This window comes from Uranotaenia lowii, chromosome 3, assembly GCF_029784155.1.
Source record: "Uranotaenia lowii strain MFRU-FL chromosome 3, ASM2978415v1, whole genome shotgun sequence".
NCBI lineage: Eukaryota > Metazoa > Arthropoda > Insecta > Diptera > Culicidae > Uranotaenia > Uranotaenia lowii.
This window is the reverse complement of record NC_073693.1, coordinates 343,456,740-343,482,671: the sequence shown is the minus strand read 5'-3', so window position 1 is coordinate 343,482,671 and position 25,932 is coordinate 343,456,740. Positions and strand designations below refer to the sequence as shown.

Below are 25,932 nucleotides of genomic sequence, written 5' to 3'. Positions count from 1 at the left end.
CTTCATATCAAATTGAAGTCTATTCAAGTGAGTGTCGAAGATGTGATAGGAATCAAATAATTGAATTGCTGTTCACTTATTCATATTCATATTACCACCAATCATTTTTTCCGAACCAACTTATAATAAATACCCAATAACCTGCAAGCTAACATAATACACAACTTGTACTCACCGGATATGTCAGCCCACTCCGGGGAGGTGAAGCTGTATTTGCCTTCCATGATGTTCCGCAACATGACCATCTGCTTCCGATGCCAGAACGGGGGACAACCGACTAACAGTGTGAACATAATGACACCACAGGCCCAACTGTCGGTGACAGGTCGTCAAAAACGATCGATACGTCGTCGATGAGTCCAAGAAAATTCCACCAGGACGAAGTCAAGCGAGTTCAAACGCCCAGGGTTCAATAGAAAACGCATGAAACGATAGAGCGAAAAAAAAACGTTCAAATTGGAAAATCATAAACCGTGAATCCGCCCCTTGATGGTGGCGATCGTCGTCGGCGAACGCGAACGATCACGAGCTGCAGTTTTTTTTTTTGCAGTTTTAGTTTCTAACAACCGTAAAGCTTCTTGCTTTAATTTGGATCGAGACCGATTTTGAATAGTGATACTTACATGTCAACTTCCTTGGAATAACCCGGTGCATCGTCAAACATGTTGCATTTCAGCGTTTCCGGGGCTAAGTAACCGGGGGTGCCGCAGAGATCTAGAAGAATAAAAAAACATGCAATTAGTATCAGAAACTTTTTTAAATCCCAATTGAAACCAACCGTACAACTTTTCGCCTTCCTTGAGCTTCCGGGCGAAACCAAAATCGGTAATCTTAACGTTCAAACTGTCGTCCAGCAGGATGTTCTCCGGCTTCAAGTCACGGTGCACGATGTTTTTCGAATGGATGTAGTCTACACCCTCGAAGATTTGCCTGTGGAGAAATTCAAAAAACATTATTGAGAAAAATAAAAAAAAAACACTCTTCACGAAATCTAAAATACAACAGTTGTTCTTTGGTTGACGACCAGCCAAAAACGGTTTCGGTCAGCCACACGCCAGTAATTATCAGCCAGGGTCCAGCGTTTACCGCATTCGTCTTCTGGAGGTGACAATTGGTAGTCACGAATGACATGTTTCTAAGGAGGGTGGGCCTTCCAATTTATTTCAATTTCGGCTTCTTTCAACGGTAGAAATAAATTTTAGGTCAATCGTAGGTAATGAATATAAATCTAATATTTCAAGTTGTTCGGAAAGAAGACCGTTTTTTTCTCAAAAACCACAAGACTGTCCCAAAGTCCCAATAGACTGAGTCGATTTGGGGTCATTTTTTAATTTCCCAAACCCTGGGGTCTAAAATGCTTCGACTTGGTCCAAAACTCATCCATAATTTTTTATAGAATTTTTAAGTAACGTTTACATGAGTAAATTTGAACTTTTCGGTTTGTAAGGGAAAATTGAATATTTTGTACTAAAAAATCAACATCATTTTGGTTTTTCTGTGGAACCGAGCCAGCTGATGGTTTTTGCGCCAATTTATAAATTCTCTAAAGGAAATTTGCCGCTGAACAACTTTGTAGAAGACCGTTACTTCGTATCTTATTAGGAAAAAAGTTATTTGCTGTAACAGGGGTATGTCTTTTTGTATTGATAAACAATAAATTCAATTGACATCACTACTTGAGCCTTGCGAAGTATTGTATGAAAAGTAGTCATGAAATACCTCGCTAGGCACACCCAGCAGTGATGTTAATTGAATTATTGGGTATCAATGCGAAAAGAAATACCCCTGTTAAACAGCTAATAACTTTTTTTCCTAATAAGATACGAAGGAACGGTCTTCGACAAAGTTGTTCAGCGGAAAAATTTCTTTAGGAATTTTAAAAATTGGCACAAAAACCCTTAGCTGGCTCGGTTCCACAGAAGAAACAAACATGATGTTGATTTTTCAGTACAAATATTCAATTTTTCCATACAAAAATAAATGTTCAAATTTACTTCAAATATGTAAACATTACTTAAAAATCCTACAAAAAATCATGGATGAGTTTCGGACCAAGTCGACGCATTTCAAACCCCAGGGTTTAAGGAATTCAAAAATGACCCAAAATCGACTCAGTCTACGGTCCACAATCGAAATGATTCCACTCGAAAATTTTTTTTTCTTACTTTAATAATTTTTGGCATTTTGTCAATTTTGTCTTTTTAGAGCATTTTTGCCATTTTAGCGATTTTTTTCATTTTCGTCTTTTTTAAAGTTTTGTGACTTTTGTCATATTGTCATTTAATTCAATTTAATCAAATTTCTCATTTGTCAATTTTTTCATTTCTGTCGTTTTTGTAATTTTGTAATTTTTGTTCTTTTTGTAATTTTTGTAATTTTTGTAATTTTTGTAATTTTTGTCATTTTTGTCATATTTGTCATTTTTATCATTTTTGTCATTTTTGTCATTCTTGTCATTTTTATCGTTTTTGTTATTTTTGTCATTTTTGTCATTCTTGTCAATTTTCTAATTTTCATCATTTTGGTCATTTTTGTCAGTTTAACATTTTTGTCATTTTTGTCATTTCTATCTTTTTGTCATTTTTGTCACTTTTATCATTTTTTACATTTTTGTTATTTTTGTCATTTTTGTAATTTTTGTCATTTTTGTATTTTTTTTGTCATTTTTGTCATTTTTGTCATTTTTGTCATTTTTCTCATTATTGTCATTTTTGTCATTTTTGTCATTTTTGTCATTTTTGTCATTTTTGTCATTTTTGTCATTTTTGTCATTTTTGTCATTTTTGTCATTTTCGTTATTTTTGTCATTTTTGGTCAATTTTGTCATTTTTGGTCATTTTTGTCATTTTTATTTTTGTCATTTTTGTCATTTTTGGCATTTTTGTCATTTTTGTCATTTTTGTCATTTTTGTCATTTTTGTCATTTTTGTCATTTTTGTCATTTTTGTCATTCTTGTCATTCTTTTCATTTTTGTCATTTTTGTCATTTTTGTCATTTTTGTCATTTTTGTCATTTTTGTCATTTTTGTCATTTTTGTCATTTTTGTCATTTTTGTCATTTTTGTCATTTTTGTCATTTTTGTCATTTTTGTCATTTTTGTCATTTTTGTCATTTTTGTCATTTTTGTCATTTTTGTCATTTTTGTCATTTTTGTCATTTTTGTCATTTTTGTCATTTTTGTCATTTTTGTCATTTTTGTCATTTTTGTCATTTTTGTCATTTTTGTCATTTTTGTCATTTTTGTCATTTTTGTCATTTTTGTCATTTTTGTCATTTTTGTCATTTTTGTCATTTTTGTCATTTTGTCATTTTTGTCATTTTTGTCAATTTTGTCATTTTTGTAATAATTTTTATTTTTGGTATTTTTTGAAATTTTTGTCAATTTTGTCTTTTCTTTCTTTTATCTCTTTTTTGTCATTTTTGTCATGACAACTACTCGGGAACGAGGAGTTGGTTTCCTGTTAAGCCCGCAGGCCCATGCGGCCCTCATAAGATGGGAACCGATAAACGAAAGAATAATCGTAGCCAGATTCAGAACACGGGTTAGAAACCTTACAATGGTCCAGTGTTATGCGCCAACTGACGTTGCCGATTTGCAGGAGAAAGAGCAGTTTTACAGTCAATTGAACAGCGTGGTTGAGAGAATTCCGAAGGGTGACATTCAAATCCACTTAGGCGACTTCAACGCAAAGATTGGCTCCGATAATCAGGACTTTGAGCGCATCATGGGGCGCCATGGTCTAGGACAGATGAGCGAAAACGGAGAGCTGTTTGTAGAATTTTGTGGCAACAACAACATGGTGATCGGTGGATCGCTCTTCCCCCATCGACCAGCACATAAGGTCACTTGGGTATCCCGAGATGGCCGAACAGAAAATCAAATTGACCACATCTGCATCAGTCGAAAATGGAGAAGGAGCCTTCTTGATGTCCGCAACAAACGAAGCGCAGACATTGCATCCGACCATCACCTCGTCCTTGGCGAGATACGACTGAGGGTTGCGCGTGTCCAACGGCGCGAGGAGAAAGTCGGGTGTCGATACGACGTCCGCCGGTTGGAGAATCCAGAGGTGAAAAGGGCATACGTTGAACAGCTAGAATCCCGAGCCTCGGAACTGCCGACAGACGGAACAGTCGAAGAACAGTGGTGTGGAATCAAGAATGCCTTTATCACGACGAGCCATGGTACTCTCGGTAAAGTTTGTGGAAGACGAAGTGAATGGATGTCGGATGAAACCTGGAGGATGATCGATGATCGGAGAAAGGCGAAAGTCGGAATTGAGCAGGCATGTACCGGGTCAGCCAAAGCAGCCGCCCGCTTACGATATGCGGAGCTGGAAAAGGCAGTTAAACGAGCTTGTAGACGAGACAAGAGAGCCTGGACAAACTCCCTAGCCGAAGAGGGAGAAAGAGCCGCCGCCATTGGAGATATCCGATTATTATATGATATTTCTCGCCGCCTTAGTGGTGCAAGGACTAATGCAAGAATGCCGCTGAAAAACCGAGCAGGTCAGCTGCTGACAGATCGAACAGATCAGCTCAAGCGTTGGACTGAGCATTTTGATCAACTTTTCCGAGTTACAAATAGCAATGGCCAACAGAACCCGCAGCTCGAGGCGCCCACAGTAAGTCGCATTAATGGCGTCAACTCGGAAGCGCCCACGCTGGCTGAAATAGAAGCGGCAATCAAGGACATGAAATCCAACAAAGCGCCTGGAATCGATTGCATTCCTGCTGAAATGCTCAAAGCCGACCCTGCCTTGTCAGCACAAATGTTGCACCGTCTTTTCGCTGACATTTGGGATACTGCAACATTCCCGGCCGACTGGATGCAGGGTATCCTCGTAAAGGTCCCAAAGAAAGGAGACCTAACAGAGTGCGGTAACTGGCGTGGCATAACTTTGATCTGTACAACCCTTAAAGTACTCTGCAAAGTGATCCTGAACAGGATCCAGGAGAAAATCGACGCTACACTCCGACGGCAACAAGCTGGATTCCGATCCGGACGATCATGTGTGGACCACATCACAACGCTACGAATAATACTGGAACAAATCAACGAATTCCAGGACTCTCTTCTGCTGGTGTTCGTTGATTTCGAAAAAGCATTTGACCGACTGAACCACGAAAACATCTGGGCTGCTCTTAGACGACGAGGGGTCCCAGAGAAACTAGTCCATCTCATCGAAGCACAGTACGAGGCATTTTCGTGCAAGGTCTTACACGACGGTGTCTTGTCCGAACCAATCCCGGTAACTGCTGGAGTGAGACAAGGATGTATTTTGTCACCGCTGCTTTTTCTCATCGTAATGGATGAGATCTTGACTGGATCGATTGACTGTAGACCAAACCGAGGATTGCCGTGGAATCCTTCAACCATGGAGCAACTGAACGACCTTGACCTGGCAGACGATATTGTTTTGCTCGCCCAAACACAACAAGACATGCAGAGCAAACTCGACGACCTCACCGAAAGCTCCAAGGCAGCAGGTCTCAAAATCAATGTCGGAAAGACCAAGTCGATGGAAATCAATACAGAAAATCGTTCCAATTTCGTGGTAGCTGGACAACAGGTTGAGACAGTGGAGTGCTTCCAGTATCTTGGTAGCCAGATTACGCCTGATGGTGGTACCAAGAAGGACATCGAAACCCGGATCAGAAAAGCCCGATTTGCGTTTGCGAGTCTCCGAAACATCTGGCGGTCACGCCAGATCTCTCTACGAACTAAGATCCGAATCTTCAACTCAAACGTCAAATCCGTATTGCTGTACGGGTGTGAGACTTGGTGCACATATGCGGTGACGACGCGAAAACTGCAAGTTTTTGTGAATCGGTGCCTGCGGAACATCATCCGCGCTTGGTGGCCTGGCAACTGGATCTCAAACGTTGAACTTCATCGCCGGTGTCATCAAAAGGCGCTAGAAATCGAGATTCGGGAACGTAAGTGGAGATGGATTGGGCACACGCTGCGAAGAGATGAAAACGAGATTTGCAGAGAGGCGCTTGACTGGAATCCAGATGGGCATCGAAGAAGAGGCAGGCCCAAAAGCTCGTGGCGGCGAAGTCTAGCCGCTGAAATCCGCACAGTTGACGAGAACCTTGGCTGGCAGCAAGTGAAGACGCTGGCTCCGGATCGCCAGCAGTGGAGATCTTTTATCTCAGCCCTATGCGCCGGTCAATCGGCGCTGGACCCTTAGGTAGGTTAGGTGTCATTTTTGTCTTTTTTGTCTTTTCTTTCTTTTATCTCTTTTTTGTCATTTTTGTCATTATTTTTATTTTTGTAATTTTTGTATTTTTTGTCATTTTTGTAATTTTTGTAATTTTCGTCATTTTTGTGATTTTTGTCATTTTTATCGTTTTTGTCATTTTTGTCATTTTTGTAATTTTTGTCATTTTTGTCATTTTTGAAATTTTTGTAATTTATGTAATTTTTGTAATTTTTGTCATTTTTGTCATTTTTGTCATTTTTGTAATTTTTGTAATTTTTGTAATTTTTGTCATTTTTGTCATTTTTGTCATTTTTGTCATTTTTTGTCATTTTTTGTCATTTTTTGTCATTTTTTGTCATTTTTTGTCATTTTTTGTCATTTTTTGTCATTTTTTGTCATTTTTGTCAGTTTTGTCAGTTTTGTCAGTTTTCAGTTTTGTCAGTTTTGTCATTTTTTTCAATTCCGTGATTTTTGTCATATTATCTTTTTTTTTTAAATTGATCAAATTTGTCATTTGTCAATTTTTGTCATTTTCGTCCATTTTGTCATATTTGTCATTTTGATCTTTTTTGTCAATTAAGTAATTTTTGTAATTTTTTGACATTTTGTAATTTTGTCATTTTTGGCATTCTTGTCATTTTTGTCATTTTTGTCGTTCCTCTTTTTTGCCTGTTTGCCATTTTGTTTATTTTGGACAGTTTTATCATTTTTGTTATTTGTTTGTCATTTTTATTCATTTTTGTCATTTTTGTATTTTTTTTTTTTTCATTTTTGTCATTTGTGTTATTTTTGTCGTTTTCCCCCTTGTTCCAGATCCTTATCTGGATTCTTATCCAAATCCAGATCCTGATCTTGATATTCATCTTGATCCTGTTTCTAATTCTAATTCTGATCCAGACTCATACTGAACCATATCCTGATCCTTCTTAATTTGCACATCCAGATTTTTAACGAACACGATTGGTAGCGCAAAGAATGAAGACAATACGAGAATGTTGATGAGGGTTTTTCTCTAGAATTGGGTTTCCTTTTTGTACTTGTCAATAACATAAACACAACATATTCCAAGAGATATCTTAAAAAGATGTCTGTAACAGTGAAACACGATTAATTTTTCTTTTTACATTTCAAATGTTTTTCCGTAATTATAATTTCGTGGACATTTTGCCATTTGGTTTTTTCTTTCGCTGGCCATTTCGTTCTCAGCGTTTTTTCGCAATGGGAAATAAGTTTTAAACATTCGATTCCGGTAAAATTTCTTAAAATTTTTAGCTATTTGAAGCCGCTCCAAACTTTAGCGCTATTTGGATCATATTATATTTCCAAACCATTTTGTTTGTAAATCTAACATCGTTCTTATTTCTTCATTTTGTATTTTAAGGCATTTTTACATTCCAAGCATCGTTATGAGTAATGTTTCATGTTATGAGCGATTTTAGGATCAAATTTCGAATTGTTTTGCATATTGTTAAAGTTTAACAAATTTTGAATGGGAGAGAAATTAGTTAAAATATTATTTTTTCATTTTTTGCTTGACTAATTCTTTTCCAATTTCGATGAAAAAATTAAAAAAAAGACATTCGAATTTTTTTATAACGGCCCAAATTGCTGGTGTATTTTTTGCGTTTTAATAACGTTCTTGGAATCCCAAAAAAAATTAAATGTTTTTTTTTGACATCGTATCGAACTTTTTTTGAATCTCTAAGCGAACAATAGCTATTTCGGCAACTAAAGCCAAACTTTGAGATCATTTTTTTATTTATTTTTTTTGTCATTTGTCGAGATGTTATCCATTTTTTAGTTATTAAAACAAACTTTGAGATGACATTCCGAGCGTGTTATGAGATTTGGATAGAGTTACTTTCATTTTTGCATTGCCAAGCAGTTCTGAACATTTATCGCTATTTTTTTTGTGCAATTTTTATATTCTTAAACATGAGCTTCGTGATCGTGTTCCTATCTCAGTTAAACCGACATTCATGATTCGTTATTACTTGATTCGACCTTTGAAGGTTTTGTCACGATTTAGCGAGAATTTCTAATAATTTAAATTTCATTTTTTATAGCATGTTCAAGCCGTTTTTGCATTTATTTTCATATAATGTGTTTTTTTTTGCATTTGATGACATTTTTAAAAATTTGTCCTTATTTTTTTCTTTATTTTAAGAGACTTTCAGCCTTTGGTTGGTTCGTCTCTAGAAATTTGTCCTGAATTTCGTGATCAAGTTCTTATTTTTAAATTTCATGATTATCAGTGGGCTTCAAATTTCAAATATCCGCTTTTTCGGTTATTGCGTGTGAGATTTTATGTTTTCCACACACATATACACATTAATAAATATATTTAACAGGATTTTATTGCGTTTTTCTGTATTTTTCCATGTTGGATTAACTACTAGCAATAATGAAAATAAAATGTTTGCCTGACACTGGACTTATGATTTTTTTTTTCAGTTGTTTTTTTTCCTATAATATTGTTGAACCCTTTAAAGATTCTAAATTTAGAACTGAGAACATTAGCAATGTTGTTATTGACCTGCGTAGAAATAGAACAAAATTATTGTGCTTCACACAATACCGATAGACATTATTTCGATCTTTTTACGGTCAATCCCGCTAATTGGACCACCCGACCAGTCAAACTCACTCTCTCTATTCGGTCATAGCTGATTGATTATTGACGAGGAATCGACAGTTATCAACATTCTTCGAATCACATGAAAGCCTCTCGCGTCACCAAAATGGATAGACATCTGATGTCCGATGCGAGACAACTTAACTGGACCGGGTAGGCCATTCTTTAAAAGGGATCTAATTTCCGTTCCTACTTAGAATAATTCACGTGCCCTGGCAGGTGCCAACATACATATTTGTACAACTTGTTAGTTCTAGCGCGTTTATGGTTGAATAAATCATTCAGGGGGCCTCTCACTTACCTCATAATATAACGTGACTTTTTCTCGGACAGTGTCACTACCGATGTCAGATAATCGAACAGCTCACCCTGCCGGCAAAGTTCGAACACCAGAAAGATGAAGGCATCCGACTCGAACACATCCTGCAGCTCGACTGTTTGGGCGATTTGGGGATGGTGATGTTGATGATGAAAGTGTCCGGAAGATTCGGGGAAACAAAACAGAGAACAAGACAAGAGCACGTTAAAAGCTGCACGCATCACCACTTTGGAAGATCGATGACTGCCCGGATCGAAGGCAAGCACCCAACAACTTTCGGCAACCTCCCAGAAGGTTAACCCCCCACAAAAATGTCTTCGGTTGCAATGTGAAGCAATTTCACAACTTTCCGATAAATTAGCAACTAACACCAGTCGAACATGAATTGCATCAGCATCATCAACCTCATACTCATTACCCTCCCACCACCAACAACAACAACACTCACTGATGAATTTGTGGCCCATAACCTGCCGGAGGATTTGGATCTCCTGCCGGGTTGCTTCGAGCATGTGATTCGAGTCCCCGGATTCCGCTGCTCCGAGGTCGATGATTTTGGCCGCAAACTCCTTGCCCGTTTCCTTCTCGATGCATCGTCGCACCGTGGAACTGATGCCTCTGGAATGGGGAAGTTGAGAAAGAATGAAACCGTTTAGTTTTTTTAGTAGCACACAAATATTTAAAATAAGAGATTCGTAAAACTTCACGTAATTTGCATAAAATGGGATATCTGAATTTAAAATTTATATGTTTAAAAAGCTTTAGATATAAAAATGCTTGAAAGATCAATAATTCATTTTTCAAAAATGCACTTGAATGATAAAAAAAAAACTGTCCATAAGACATTTAATTAGCTTATGAACGAGCATTCGACTTTGAAATACCATTACAATTTCCATAATTGTCCAAGATTACGATTTTTTTAAATAAGAAATTATTTTTATCTCGAAAGTTGGGTTGATTCATATATTTAAAAAAAAAAAAGAAATTTGAATTAGATATTTCCATTATTGAAAATATTTCATATTAAATAATCTACGATTCCGAAGATTTTAGAATGACTGATATTGAAGTGGAGAATCGAATTTCGGGCCGAGAATTTACGCATTTTTTTTATTATCCAACCTTTGACCCATCCTCCTCACCTTAAAAAAAGATATATTTATATTTTACTGGGTTTTATATAGTATGGTACCGTTTAAAAAACTTCCTTTCAATTATAATAATAGGAATATACTTAACTCTCCAAAAACACACAAGACACATGTGAGAAAAGATCTAACCAACATGAATAAACGCTATCGAAAAAAACTAAGTTTCTAGAGATGTACCGAATATTCGGCTCCGAATAACGCCAAAAAACCGTTAAGCCGAATATTCGGCTCATAGAATAGTTGAGCTAAGTATTCGGCCAAATAGACCGAATATTTATTTTTAAAATTTATAAAATAACACATTTGTCAAAATTTTCAAATGATTTTGAATAATTCATAATATATCTAAAAGAAATGTTGAAAAAGCTACACAATCATCAAAAACTTATGGTTTGAGTAAATCATTTATGTGTATCCGTGTATCTTTTATTGTAGATCGTACAGGAGAATGCTGACAAGTTCCGCTTTATACATCGATAATCGTTTATTCCAGATTTTCTTGATATATCCAGGTTTGCCCATCAATCCAATAAAGAATTCGATATAAGTCAAATCAAAACTGGCCGGGATGCCCAGATATTTGTTTGAAATTTCCAGGATTTTACCCGGGCTTATTCAGATTATTTTCTAACTCAAATGAAAAACTCGAATTTTTCTATGAAAAATTTTAGATTTTGTGTTTGAAAACGACTTTTAAAATTTTTTAAAATGAACATAAATTTTTGTTTACTACTCAGATAAAATTTTAACACTGCTGCTGTGATTCAATAAAAACTTTTAATTTTCAAGTATTTTCCTTTCTTTTTTCTCTTGTATTTTTTAGAATAATGCCTAGATTTTTTGCAGATTTTCCCTTTGCTTTAACAATTAAACATAAAAATTGAAGTAGGCTGAAATTCCTATTTATTGTTTATACACATGGTATTCCGTTTTAAAACATAACCTAATGAACAATATTCCTGCTGAAATTCCTAGATTGAAAATTAAACATCAACAAAATTTTCTGCGTGGTCATAGAAATGCAAGTCCAAACAAGATCTTTTATAGATAGTTAAGACGCGAACCTAAGGTTAGTGAAAAGAATGTACAGAGTTATCTCAGTTTCTCAATGCTATAGCGAACAGTTCATTCGCTGTGCTCTTCCCAACTGTGAAGCTTCAAAAATGCTCAGTAATCTTCAGAGCAACCAAGCGTCCACTCAAGTGTGGCAAGAGAAGCAAATCAGCTATTGAAGTGCGTTCTCAGTCAGATAAACTCGTTCGGGCTTCGATTTCTTCTACAAAGTTGTTTATTTCAACAAAATACATAACTCTGTTGAACATGTCAAAGTTCTACAATTTCAACCTAAGGAGATACGTATAAATTTATAAAAATTTAATTTAAAAAATGCTCAACAAAAAAGTTATTATTTTTATTGCGTTATTTTGAACCTCTCGACTTTATACTTTATATGAAAATATGCGAATTAACAACGTTGCCCAAGAAATCTATCTTTTCATCGCTGGGCGCCATTCATTTAGTTCCGCTAGATAGATGTGTCTTGTACCAATGGCTAGCTACAAAAGCTTTGTTCAATCGAAAAAATTAAAAAAAAAATTGCGGTGAAACGCTTTACTTTTACGATTTGTGGTGGTTTGGCAGATTTATTTCCAAAATTTTTTCCAGATTCCCGCGTTATTTTCACGGTGTGTTCTATAGGCAAAGATTTCTGGCTAATTTAAGTTAATGTTACCTAGCGAAGCAGTACTTTTGTAAATTAATGTTTCCCTGAGAAATCAATCAATTTCCCTGAGAAATGAATTTGAAATTTAAATGAATTTGTCTTATTTTGGTGCTGAACCAAACAAAAAAAATTTTTTTTCAAATCAAAACCCACCAGCTTGTTTCAAGTTTCCTTGCAAATTGACATTCATAAACCCGCTGTAAATCATGGAAAACATATGTTTGATCAATTTTTTGCAGAATAATACTGTAATTTAAAAGATTTCAAATGATATTGGACCTATTGAACGAGAAGAGTAGAGAAAAAGTCGTAAACTCAATTTGAATCCACTTTCAAATATGTAACAAGTTTTTCATAGAAGCTTATACTCAGAAAACTTGCAATCAAATATCAACTGTCACAACTTAGGAAGGGCGTAACTCTGTCTATTGTTATTTAATCAACAAATCTCGTACACTAAATTGTAGATATTTGTAATTTCTACAACTTACAACGATATTTCCACATAGAGAACAGGAAATTGAGGTGGTGTATACAATAGTCAGAAATGATCAATTATAGTGCGAATTCTCGTCATAAAAGTTATCGATGGCAACGCAAACACCATAAAATTGTTATTGACCAAACAATATTAGTTTTGAAAGAAATTCAATTCGCTTCCATTTGCATTTATTTTCTTAATTCTAGAATAAATTTATTGGCCTCTTAAACAACAACAATGCAAAAAAGTACGAAAAAGTTAACTCACGTTACAATGGAATGTGTATTTTGTTAAAGTTAATGGCACTTAGTGCCGTAAGGATATATTTTTTTATATTTTCTAGGCACCTGGCGTAAATGGATATCAAACGTGCTTTTAGACGGTGAATTCGAACGCCAATCGCAAATTTGATCAGCATAATAAGTATTCCAGATTACTTGGATTTAAACGGGCTCGCCCGGTTTTTCAATGAAATTTTTGAGGAATGTCCGAATATCGTAAAAAACTACTCGGATTTTTCCCATTAATCAAACATAAAAAAAAACTTCTTTTTCGGATGCTTTAAAAAAGAAGTCAATACTGATGATGAGCTGCAACAAAAAAAATCATATCATTTTTCTTCACTTTTCCCTTGAGGATACTTTCTCAGATTTGACCGGATATTGTACGGTTTTTGGAATGAAATTTTTTTTAATTATTCACCCGTTTTTTTTTGTATAAAAATTAAGTTTTATTTGTCAATTTATCTTACAAATTTTGTCTCTTCTTATTTTATCACTCATCAACATCTAGATGGAAATTTAGTTCAGCTATATCGATTCTACCGTTACATTTATCAACGAAGCAGATATATTTTATAAACAATTTCAGAATTTCCATTCTACGCTTGGTTTTCACAAGGTTTAAAAAAATTGCCATAAAATGCCCGTCCCGGCTACGTGCAAAAATAATTCTGGAATGCTAATACATAAACCTACACTGGAATCCTCTTTGACTGATACACTGTATCGTATGAGGGCTTTTTGTAGAAAACAGCCAGTTCCCTCTCTTTTCTTAACACTAGAAGAACCGGCAAATTGAATATACCTATTAGGACCGTGACCAGTCAAAATGACTGGTAAAGGGGAAATTTTTTATATCATAATATTTCTAACTTTTTTCTTTTGAAATTATTTTGTTATTTATTCGATAACATTATTGTTATAAAATGGAAATAATTTTTCACCATGGGTGCACGGAATCACCTCATTTTGGCATAGTTGACGAACGCGTGTATGTCATAAAATGAATATTTCAAATAATTATCAAAAAATTAAAACACATTATCAATCTAATTATAAAATCATGTTAGATGGCTATGAGTGTTGACCATGGGTGCACGGTTTCACTTCAATTTTGTTTAGTAGATATTTTCTAGCATCCATCGCTCTGAAATTTTTCAACACGTTGCCCATAAATTATACCTGATATTGTAGGTTTTTAAGCATATTTTTTCTATAAGTAGGGCAATTTACCATGGATGCACGGATTCACCGCCATTCGTCCAAAATCATTTTGTTTGCATGCTAAAGGTAAAGAATAAAGACTTTTATAGATTCAAATGAAAATTTGTGTTATATACATGGTTTTTCATTATGGGTGCACGGATTCACCGCGTTTTAATCAAATATTAGACTTTTTGCAAATTTTTGAAAAGTATTTTTACAAAATCTCAACTAAACCAAAGTCGAAACCATGTCTTTCATGTTCAGACATAATGATTTAAATAACGATTTTTATTTCAAGTTCCGTTTTCTTCATTCCTGGAAAAGACAATATTCCAATTATATCTTAAAATAATAAATTTATTTATTTATTATTAAAAAACAGGTTTTTGCAATCGTATATTTATCTGATAAGATCTGATCAACATCCAAGAAATTGTAAAACGGTTACCATGGACCAAGTGAACTTTAGGAATTATATGCATCAAGTTATGTCGTGTGACGGAAAACAATAAAATTAAAAATAATGAATCAACATTGTCCAATGTACACGTTGATTTGTTTTCCGATTGACCAATATTGCATTTCAAATACCTAGCATATCTAACTCAAAAATATTTTGAGTTCTGAAGCAAGTTGAAAACTATTTATTTCTATATAATTTACAACGGCGAATTTACAGCCATTCCGTGCACTCATGTTGAAATATCTTAGCCCCGATGTGGTCTATAAGATAGGCTGGCGCGAGTCTGGTCTAGATATGTCAGGCGTACTGGGTTCGATTCCCAGTATCGGCAAGAAAACTCTTGGGTTCAAACCCCATAAGTTGCCGACAGGTAAGAGGTGTTTCCTCTTATAATAAGAATGTTCACTAAGAATGTTCAATCAGTTGACAGCTGGCCAGGTATATACACGGGTGCCGGAATACCTGTAAGTGTTGCATTGGAAATTCGGACCTGATAATCTAAGAATGCATGTGAATACATACTTGGGCAGAAACTGCGGTGAATCCGTGCACCCATGGTGGATAACCAACATATAAAAAATATTCCATGCACCCATGTTGAAATATCATTTAATTTATCAGTTTAATAGCTGATGTATTCAAATTTGAATAAATGAGTACACAATTCATAACTATTTTATTCATTCTAATCTATTATATAAAATTCTCTTGTAACGGTGTTTGTAGTACTACTCCTCCGAAATGACGAAAACGATTTGAATGAAATTATTTTTAGAATATTCTGTAGCCATGCGAATCGGTTCATATCGAATAAAAATAACAGAAAGTCGCATCAATAGTCCGTAATAATTAAATTTGTAGTTTTTTGAATGAAATTAAAGTCATGACATCCATTTTTCGAGATTTTCTTCACTACGGGCGCCGGGCGATTTTTTCCGTCTCCATGGTCGTTCAAGGCGTCGCAGGCAAGCGTCGAGAGAGGATAGTACCCATGGCATAGCATACTGATTAGTTGAAATATTTGGGCGCGCATTTTTAAACCCGGCGTAATTTCAATACATGTGGTGGCGATATGAAGCCTAGATGTGTTTTCTTTTCTTCTTGATTCCTCAATCATTTGTACAGCACATAGTAATGAATGACGCCTAGATGTGACCCAGATTGATATTTTGCCGATCAAACCAATACCATTTAAACGATTAAAAAAAACTATTTTAAGTTCAGAAGAAATTGTTGTCTGAAAAATATGAATTTAGTACTGATGCATATAAAATTATGGTACGACTCTTTGCGGACATTTGAAAAAAAAAAAGAAAGTGGGAAGATTTACATACAATTTTATGATCCAATACCGCTAGAAACATTTTTCGAACATGTACAAATGTGCTTAACTGAAGATTTTTCGGGTGCTTTGATATTTACAGAACAACATCAAAATCTATTGAAGATGAACAGACACATGAACTGAACAAGAGCCTGTCCTTTAAAAAGGATTATATAGAATTGATGTTTTTTTCAAGACCTAATGCAAAGAACTTTTTGACTTTTTGCAAAGTGAAATTTATCAATAAAATAGAAAGAATTTTCAGTTAAAAGATACACTAGAGCAAGTGCAAACGTTCAGCATTTACAAAAAATGTATACATTATTTCTTCATCTATAAATCGTTGAACCCAAGCCCCAAATAAACAATCTGTCTTAATAAACTCACCTTTTTTTAAATCATTCACCGAAAAACTGTTTACAAGTTCACTGTTTGTTTACACAGAATTCAATTACGTACTTAACATGAAAGTGTGTTAATGTTTAACATATTTTGGTTTCATAGAAGAGACTTTAGATCCTTTTTTTTTTGTTGAAAAGTTGTTCTGTGATTTATATTCCAGAAGCATTATTTTTTTGATAGCGGAAGCAGAAGTTTTTATGATTCCGTTCGGCACATGTGCACACTCACATGGCGGTCGAACCATCCATAATTAACTGTATCGAAAAACGTAGTGCCTTCTCTATTGGGTACTACTTCTTCAATACAGTTAATTGGTGTGGGACAAAGAATTTAGTATGTGGTCAAGCTTCTATTTCAAATGCTCTTCGCTCTTTTCACCACCTTAGAATTTTCTTCTGATCTTCTATCCGTCTTTCATTTCAACTCTTTAACCCTCACCGATAAAGCCGCAAATTCATTTCATAAAACAAATTCACGGTGATTTCTCCTCTTAAATAATTTGGATTAATGTTCAAAGGAATTTAATTCGCATTTTTTGCTGAAATAAATAATAAAATGGTGATTTTTTTTTGTCACGGTTTTGATGATAATATGGATTTTTTTAATAACCAAGGGTGAAAATAGTGAACAAAAAGCTGCTTGGAAATGGTTAGTAAAAAATCTTCTCTAATGTTTTTTTTATTTCTTCAGTTCTAAAAACTATACCATCCGAAGAAAGTCGGGAGCTGAAAGTACTGCGTTAGGCATAATATTGGGCAAATACTCCTAAAATGGTCCCAATATTCAAAATTCTATTTTCATAAAGTTTCATAAGCAATAAATTCCAATTAATGAGAAACTTTTGATTTCGATTTAAACCTTAATGTGAACTCGAGCAAAACGGAGTAAATCAACTTAATGGTATTCAATAAATGAAACATGGATATTATCAACATAAAGTTATTTATGGAACAAGTTATAAAGAGTGGTATTTTTAAGCATGCTGCATGAGGTTTGATGGTCACGTTGAGTGCTGAAAAGCTCAAATTTTCAACGGGAAGCTGATACCTGACACCATTCGACAATATTCAAAGCATCCGAATCAAAGAAAAGTAGATGAAAAGTTTTCCTGTAAGATGGTAATGTTTTGATAATCTATGTACAGACCCGTAGAATTGAGTTAAAATTTTTAGGTTTGATTCCGATAGAATTAAGCGTAACAATTCGAGTAAACGGAAAAGAAGGATATGTAAAAAAAAAAAACTAGGAAATGTTCACGAAAGCGAGACGCCAAATTAAACATGGTAAGACGAAGTTTACCGGGTCTGCTAGTTTAGTATAAAACATATTTATCACCTAAAACAACTCGATTACTCGAATGGACTTGTTTTCAATCTAACATAACTTTTACAAATCTTGATGAAATTTCGCCAAATTTTGACAGAAAGTTCGATTGTAGTTGAGCAACAAAACAGACCAAAAAAATTGGGAGTCAAGTGCTTGAAGCGCTTGCACAGCGGCCAATCCGGGAACTTTTTCTACAAATCTTCATGACTTCTCATCGAAAATCAATAATTTCATGAGGAATGAGACACTTCTGACCACCTTTAATCAACTAAGGTTCATTGTCTTGAATCTAGATTGCAAATGAAACCAAAAGCAAGCGAAAAAATTTCATTTTGTTTGAGTTATAGGGTTGTGATTTTTACCAGTCATTTTGACTGGTCACGGTCCGAGTGTCCATGGCGAAATTTTTCTCGCGTATTAAAAGAGCTGTAGTGAAATAAAAAATACACAGTTTTGTAGAGATTCAAAATTCATGAAAAGTCGTATTTTTTGCGAATTTTTAAAGCGAAGTATTTAAAAGATATTCATCAAACAAAGTGTCAAACCAGTCATTTTGAATGGTGCAGTCTTTCTAGTGTTAAGAGCGAGCGATTTCCACCCGCCCGACAGAGCAACCGCAATTAGGCGCACTCGGCAAAAGATTTGTGAATATTAAACATAAAATAGCCTTCAAGGCTCTGAAGAATGGTTCAGACCATGATGAATCTAGTATGGTGGTCTCTCATGCCAAATCGCACGATCAGTCATATTGAAAAAAGTTTTGACAGCTGGCTGAAGTGTTTACGAAAAAGGGGGTCCAGGGGTGCCAGGTGTTTGAGATACAAAATTAAACAAAAAAAGTCTATGTATGTCTGTGCATGTCGTAGACCGAAGATCAAAAGATTTAAAATCAAATTGGGTTTTGGTTTGTTTTCTTAATTACAATACACTCCGCACTTTTCGGATGCTCCGAAATAGCTGTGATTAACCATGATAATAGGAAGGATCTTTTAAGGGTGCACCAAACAACTATAATCCTAAACCGGATGTTGCTTGTCCGATCGATGGCATCAAGGTCAGACTCAGGGTGTTCACCATCGAAGCGGCAGTCGAGGCTACATCATGCACTACGACACTGCCACCGGTTCCCTCGTTCAAAAGGGCCAAAAACTTCATCTGGTTTTCCCAAATGATACCCATCAGATTCGGATTACTCGATTGGATCTTCTGGAGCAGCTATGGCAACAGCCGGGGGTCCTCCTGAAGCAGCTGTTTCATCTCGATGAAGATCACATGTTCCTGCAGGGAGGCCAGCCGCTACTCGGACGATGGAATGTCATCCCTCGCCATATTACCATCCGATTCGATGACTTTCTGCTGCTTCCAGACAGCTCTTGGAAGAAAATAGTGTTGAATAAGCATAAATCTATTATAAGTAATGGATAATTAATGTTACTCACTGCTACCGACAAAGCTGGCCCCGTCGTCTATTGGTCCAACGTTATCCAGCTTTAGTTACCAGCCCGGAACTCAGCCGGAAGAATTTTTTTCGCTTCAAAGGATTATTTTTGAAAAAACCAAGGCGAAATCTTTGTCTGAGCAATATCTTGATGATTGGCAAAACTTTGTGTTTTACCAAAAATCAGAGCACCTGGCTTCCCAGCCAGCTAGCAGCCAGCCAACAACTAGCTGTCAAACTTTGGCTGCGTTTCACCCCCACCACCGCATCCGCAATATCGATTCCAGAGTGCGCATCGATCGCTTTTGATGAAATGCTATCCCAGTGGGAAAGTGCTATCCAACCTTCTAGGAAAATAGGCAATGCCACCGGGCTAAACAGGTAAATTTTTCCTAATCAAATTTTGCAAGGTTCGCGATACCGATGATAGATGGAAAAATTAGACAGAAAATGATTGGATTTTTATTATAAGTGTCATGTCAGTATAATCGGTGCCAGAATCACGACTTCCAAAAAGCATATTATTCTTCGAACATAAGAGAATCAAACATCCGGCAGCCCAATCTGAATTCTCCAAGTCCATTACCCGGAAGGGATCATCAATTGGAAAATCTGACTCGCTCAGTAGTAACATCCCTTGAACGGCCATTCTCAAGCGCTTATTGTCGGCGTGAGACCGACGTGCCGGTATAATCAGAAAGTAAATTTGCATTTCCTAGGAGGGTAGATTTAGCTAGTCGTCCGCAACCAAAGGGACAACAAAAGAAATTTTAATCCGTAAACAAGACGTTTACACAAGGAACCAACTACTGATTCAGAGAATATGTTTAGTTAGATGATTTTTGAGTTTAGAGAAGAGAGTTCCCCAATTACGTATTATCTAAGTAAATCCGTGTAAGTGGGCACTCTTGTGGGGTGGGCGGCAGCTGATTATGTCGTGATTTGGTCGTGTGCGGGTGGCATTTACCTTTACATTAAGTTGGCTTGAGTCAAGCTGTTAGTGTTTGATAATTTAGAACCTAGCTAGATGAACAATGTTTAAATTGAGATCATCGTTATATGATGTGATTAGAAAATTTTTAAGACATTTTCTTATACGTAGAACTTCTTCTGGATAAACGTTTTAATACTATTGAAATTTCAGTTCTGAAGATGACTGTCATGGCAATGACGGACAAATGTCAACGAACGACATAACGTTGATGATGAGTTTCACTTTCGAACGTTTGGGGGCGACAGCTTCTGGTGTGTAAACAATTTGCTGTACGTTTCCGGATTCAGTTTACAATCTACTTTACACCGGGACGGCATCGGCATACCCGGCATCGATCATGTTTTGCTGCGTCATACTGAACCGGCACTCGAGTCGCCTGCCGGACTCCGCAAAAATCGCATTCCATTCAAGTTCATCAATCCTTCAACCGTTGATAATAATATCGGGCACCATCACATCAGCCAGTTTTGTTTGTTTTTGCAAAATCACACAATTGATTTGCTGAATAATAGTTATTTTGCTATCGATGTTCCCCATTCAAATCCAATTACGGATTCAATCAAATGTGCGCTGCTGTTCCAAAAATATCCGTTATAAATACACAGTCGCGTTTATTATATACGTGTGCCGAGTCAGGTCACACAAGAATCGATCCGTGTTGTAGTACTAATAGGTGTCTCGGGTTATTGTTGTTGGAGGCCTGTTCTGCGACTACCTAGTAGTCGTTTTAATTACTCAGCTTAGTAGATTGTTTTCTTGTTGATTCCGCTTGTTGTTTACATTCAAGCTGTGGGTCAGACTACCGTCCCCTCTGTTCTTTACCCGTAGTTTTGAGTAAATAGCTGACTATACGCTCTACGCCATGAAGTCACATGAACCGTTTTCGGTGACCGGCTTGGCTAGGACACAAATTTTAACATACTAGTAGGTACAGGCTAACTACGCGTCGTCCATTGGCACTGAGCTTGTGAGCTGAGCTGGTGGTGCGATTTTCGGTTTGTTTGTGTGTTTGGAAGCCAGCTATCATAATATCGTTTCAAATTTGTAAGCGCTTTTCCTCGAACGCCAGGCACGTAAACTCGGTCGGACCAATCAGCACGTAGCGTTGGCCTTTCGTCAGCTGTCCGATTGGAGGTTGGGCCACTGTCGTCATCAACCAGACAACCCGTGTTCCGGCCTCCCTCTTTGCCTCTCCTAATCTCTACTGTTCACTCACACCCTCCTCTTCTTGACAAGATTTTTCTTTCATCGTCCCAGAAAGTTCCTTCGTGTTTGAAATGTACCCGAACAGCTCAGGCGATGTGGATGGCTACCTATGTACCGAACAATTTCGCTGAGCTTTTCGCAATTTGTCGATGAGACAGACAACCGTCTTAAAAGTTTCAATACATATTCATAGTACTTATATTGAGTTGTTATACATATGTCGTCCAAGTGCCGTGTTGAACGAATTGTGGGGGCCAAAACGGTTTTTAACAACTGCCGATTGGCGGCGCGTGGCCGCCCAATGTATCGCGACAAATGCTACTTTTTTTTTGAAAACCGATACTCTCGGTGACGCTTGTTAGGCCGACGACGACGACAACGTCTTATTGAATGTTGTAGCCGATGATTTTAATAATAGAACTGTGAACTGGGTTCGTTTCAATTAGCGACACACGAAAAATCCCTTGATACATACGGCGAAGTTCGCATTTTCGCGAACCTGAACATTCTATACGAATAAGTATACGCAAATCTGAAGAACGCAAGAATGGAGCTTTCCTAAGCACTTCCAACATCGTCGTCGTCGTCCTCGTCCATCGTTTCGGGTAAATAGATGATGCAATAGTGCCCTTGTCCGACTGCTCCTTTCCCTGGTTAGCCCATTCATGGCGCTGTATTTACTTCAGTGCCGGCGTTTCTGGGGACACTTGAGAAACCCGAAGAGTGCCGGGAACTTGCCGCAAACAAACTTGACCATCGTTGATTGGTTTTCGTCGAGGCGCCTCAATTGAGTCCAATTGGAGTAGATTGATCGATGCTTCCACCAGCAAAACCTCATTCCGGATCCCTACCACATCGTTTACCCGTATGTCTCTTTTCTGTTCTGGTTCATGGATAATGAACGGTTTCAAATACGCGCTCTTGCTTCCTCGAAATCACTCTGTAGATGTAACGAGAATGTAATGGGACTAGGTATACTTACAAATTTAGGCGTACAGTGAAAGTTGATCTTCCAGTCGACACCTTCATTTATTGAACTCGGCGTGGCCTTGATCGCAATTTGTACTTTGTCAAATATTTTTCGTGGAAGTGCCTCGGTTACAAATCCAATCATTATGAGTGTTGGTAAAATATTTCTTATTACCTACACGCATTTAAAAAGTTTTCAGTGAAAATTCTGCTGCTACTGCTAAGGGGCCGTTCAAATATTACGTAACGCAATTTTCGAGCATTTTCAACCCCCTCTCTCCCCTACGTAACACATTCGTCTTAAAATTTCAAAGCAAAATCCACAAAGCGTAACAAACTGCAATACCCCCTCCCCCCCCTAAAAGCGTTACGTAATATTTGAATGATCCCTAATTAATTGCAAAATTAATCTGCTCTGGATGATAAAGGTTCGATGTGTTTCTCGCGTAACAATTTCCAAAATCACAACTAATCATGATGTAATAACTTATTCTGTGCCATCTTCTGCCGAGAAATGTAACCTGTTTGCCAGTCACTTTTCTAGTTTTTTTCCGATCCAATCGTTAAGTACAGATCAAATCAATGCAGTGGTCGTACTATCCCAGAGATTTCTCAGACCTTGACGTCTTCGCTATTCCGAAAAAATGATTCTTGATGCTTTCAGCAATTTGAAGTGTTCTACCACAACCGGAAAAGATGGCATACTTTCGTGGGTTTTGAAAAGGTGTAGCGCCGCACTGGTAAAGCCACTAACTCACATATTAAACCAGTCCATCAAACAACAAAATATTCCTGCCACCTGGAAGAGATCATGAGCCCTGTCTTTAAAAAGGTGACAAATAGGATGTGCGTAATTATCGAGGTGTCACGTCGCCTAGCTGTCTGCTCAAAGGTTTGGCCGGAGTTGGATTTCTGAATTTTTTTCCGAAAAGATCAGTAACCTCAAACCGTCGTCTAGCTGTCAGAATTGGCTCCGCTGAATCAACCGATTTCATTCCAACTTCAGGGGTACCACAAGGCAGTATTTTTGGCCCATTACTGTTTACGCTGTTTTGCAATGATATAAACATGCTTCTTGTTGAATGTGGCGTACTCCTGTATGCGGATGATCTGAAAATATTTCGGATCATATATCATTGGTGTGCTGTCAACCGTCTAGTTTTAAGTGTTGTATCATAACATTTGGACGCAGGAAACAACCTTTCTTGCACGAATATTATGTTGTTAATGAACAACTGCATCGTGAAGACAGAATTAAAGATGTTTGATTTCGTTTAGACAGTCATATGACTTTCAAGCCCCACTACTCTGCTACTCATTTTAGTAGGTTGTGCCAACGTAAGAACTTTTAACTACACAATTAACACAAATTATCTTTTTGTCGATCGGTTTCGGGCTCGATGTTGCCCATCTACAGGACGATGTTGGGTTGATTACCTAGAAGAAAAACACTAACAGAGCATCATACTATCCTACTACAGCATTTGTCGAAGGGGGGTTGGTTTTTTAAACATTTTTGTTTGCCAAGTTGAAAAGCAGCGAAATGATTGACGCGCCATCCTCGTTCTTATAAGGCCTCTCTGAAGTCGTGATGTACATCGATTCCCAGGCATTTAAATGCGACGCTTTTCGAACAAATTATTTGAATTTCACCTATTCCCAATCTATGGAATGGTTGAATTTTGATGCGTGGGCGGCTACACTGGATTCGTTGGATCTGTTGTTGTCTACGGCGTTTTTATGATCCTTTATCCGTGTTTTAAATTTGCGCCTTGTTTGGTCAATATAGACTGCCGGCCAGGTCTTGCAAGGTATCTGCCTCCTCCGGAGGCACCTTATCTTTTAGTTGACCAAACTATCTTTTAAGGTATTGGAACTTTTGTATGCCACTTTCAAACCATGGTTGGAAAGGATCTTCCGAATACCATTAGTTAGAGGTGAGTGGAAGGGCAAACTGACCCTTTGAGATTCTTCCTTTTTTGGTTTGAAAGCGGTAGCATTACTTCGGAACATTTTTTCTTTCATGTTTGCGAAGGATTTTATACACGAATTCTTCATCATAACCGTTCAGATTGGCCGCCAATAATATCCTTTATTTTTCGCTTTGTATGTTGAACAGTCGGTGTGCCATTGAATGATACGCAGCTTGTTTTTGTGTCAAAATGATTTGAATCTACCGTTATGTAGCGACCGGTTGATATCGGTAGATCGCCTCCGAAATCGCTCATGACCAGCTCAGCGAGCAAAGGGGTTAGTTTGCTTCCCATACTGAGGCCAAAGGTTTGTTTGAAGAATCTACCCCGAAAAATGAAATAGTTCTGGTTCATACGTACCTCAGCTATGGTGACGTATGCTTCTATACAATTTGATGGTACTCTGCGTCTTTCCAAATGTCTCCCAAGGCTGCGTAAAGCGTCGGGGATGAAGTTTTTCAATTTTTCAACTAGCTCCACCGAATTTTTGACACTCTTTTCGTGTTTGATCGAGTATTTTCTCACTTCCTCGACCAGCCACGCTGCCAGTTTTTCAGTTGGAGTGCAAATATTCGAAGAAATAGGCCTCATCGCAATCGGGTTTTTGTGTATTTTTGGAAGGCAATACAGGGAGGGGACTTTTGGGTTCGGGACTAGAAATTATCTTTCCAATTTATGTTCACCCTTTAAATGGTTTACCCAGCCAACATGAAATCGTAAAATAAATAATCACCAAACTCGTAAACGGGTGCAATTCAAATCGGATTCGTAAATGTGTATACTTAACATTCGAATATATCGTATATCCATCGTAGAAGATGTTGGATCCAAAATGAAATACGATTTAGTTACGATGTGTTGAATGAAGTCGTATATACTACGATCAATGAGGAATAAAATCTTATAACCATCGCAAAAGAATTCTTAAGAAACGTTTTATTTGAACATAAATCAATTCTGTATCGAAATCGTAAATTACTTCAGATAGATTCGTAAAGAATATAACGTCTATCCCTTCACTTTATATATTGTATAGAATGCCACACTAAGAGGTAAATTAACATCATGTCGCTTCGATATAGCTACAACATTTTCACGAGTTTAACCAGTCGTATAGATCGCCGTTCCGATTCGTAATAACTTAAACCTAATGTACGACTTCATATATGAGTATATTGATATTCATCGCGCATGACGCCATATCGTTCTAATTCTTGTACGTTATTTTAGCAGACATATTGTACAAGTCCTTCATCCCACCTCGTATAAAGTGTCGCTTAAACAGTCAGTCGTGTGTCATATTGCTTCAAGTCGTACTTGAGTACAAAACACCTCGCAAAAAGGGTGACTTAAATCGCCAATCTATCATCAGATTGCTTCAAGTCGTACAAAAGTATTACAAACCTCGCATAAAGGGTGAATTAGATCCAATGTGATGGAAAGAGAGGTGATGAGAAAGAAACGTTGTAAAAGTAGAAGTAAAGTTTTTTCTTCGTAAACATATGCCATATTCGTTTTCATCCTGGTGGTGCACCGGCAGTGCACCAAGTGCTGTCAAAACGTTTTTTTATATGAAGATGACAGCAGTTGGTGCACAACCATCTTTCCACCAGATGAAAACGAATATGGCAATAGTTACCATGCCAGAAGTGACGTCACTACCGACCATTTTTGCGACGAATTTTGCCTAGGATAAATTAAGCTTCTTGACAACGACGCGTCGCGACGCAGGGCTTGTTTATGTTTATTTTTCTTTTTTCCCTCCGACGTGCAATAGTGTGCGTTCCTTTGTGCCACCTTAGTAAAAGTGTACCTCATTGACTTAGAT

At 36.9% G+C, this 25,932-nt stretch overlaps 1 protein-coding gene across 6 annotated transcripts in view; it reads right to left on the bottom strand.

The window, feature by feature from the left end:
• Positions 1–25,932, bottom strand: part of LOC129750774 (phosphorylase b kinase gamma catalytic chain, skeletal muscle/heart isoform-like) — a 52,974-nt gene that overhangs the window by 22,954 nt on the left and 4,088 nt on the right. For all 6 annotated transcript variants that reach the window (XM_055745814.1, XM_055745809.1, XM_055745815.1 and 3 more), the window contains exons 2-6: positions 9,613–9,782; positions 9,147–9,279; positions 779–930; positions 624–714; positions 176–312 (exon numbers count right to left, since the gene is read on the bottom strand). In XM_055745814.1, coding sequence (XP_055601789.1) covers positions 176–312; positions 624–714; positions 779–930; positions 9,147–9,279; positions 9,613–9,782 — 683 coding nt within the window. The remainder of the gene's footprint in view (positions 1–175; positions 313–623; positions 715–778; positions 931–9,146; positions 9,280–9,612; positions 9,783–25,932) is intronic.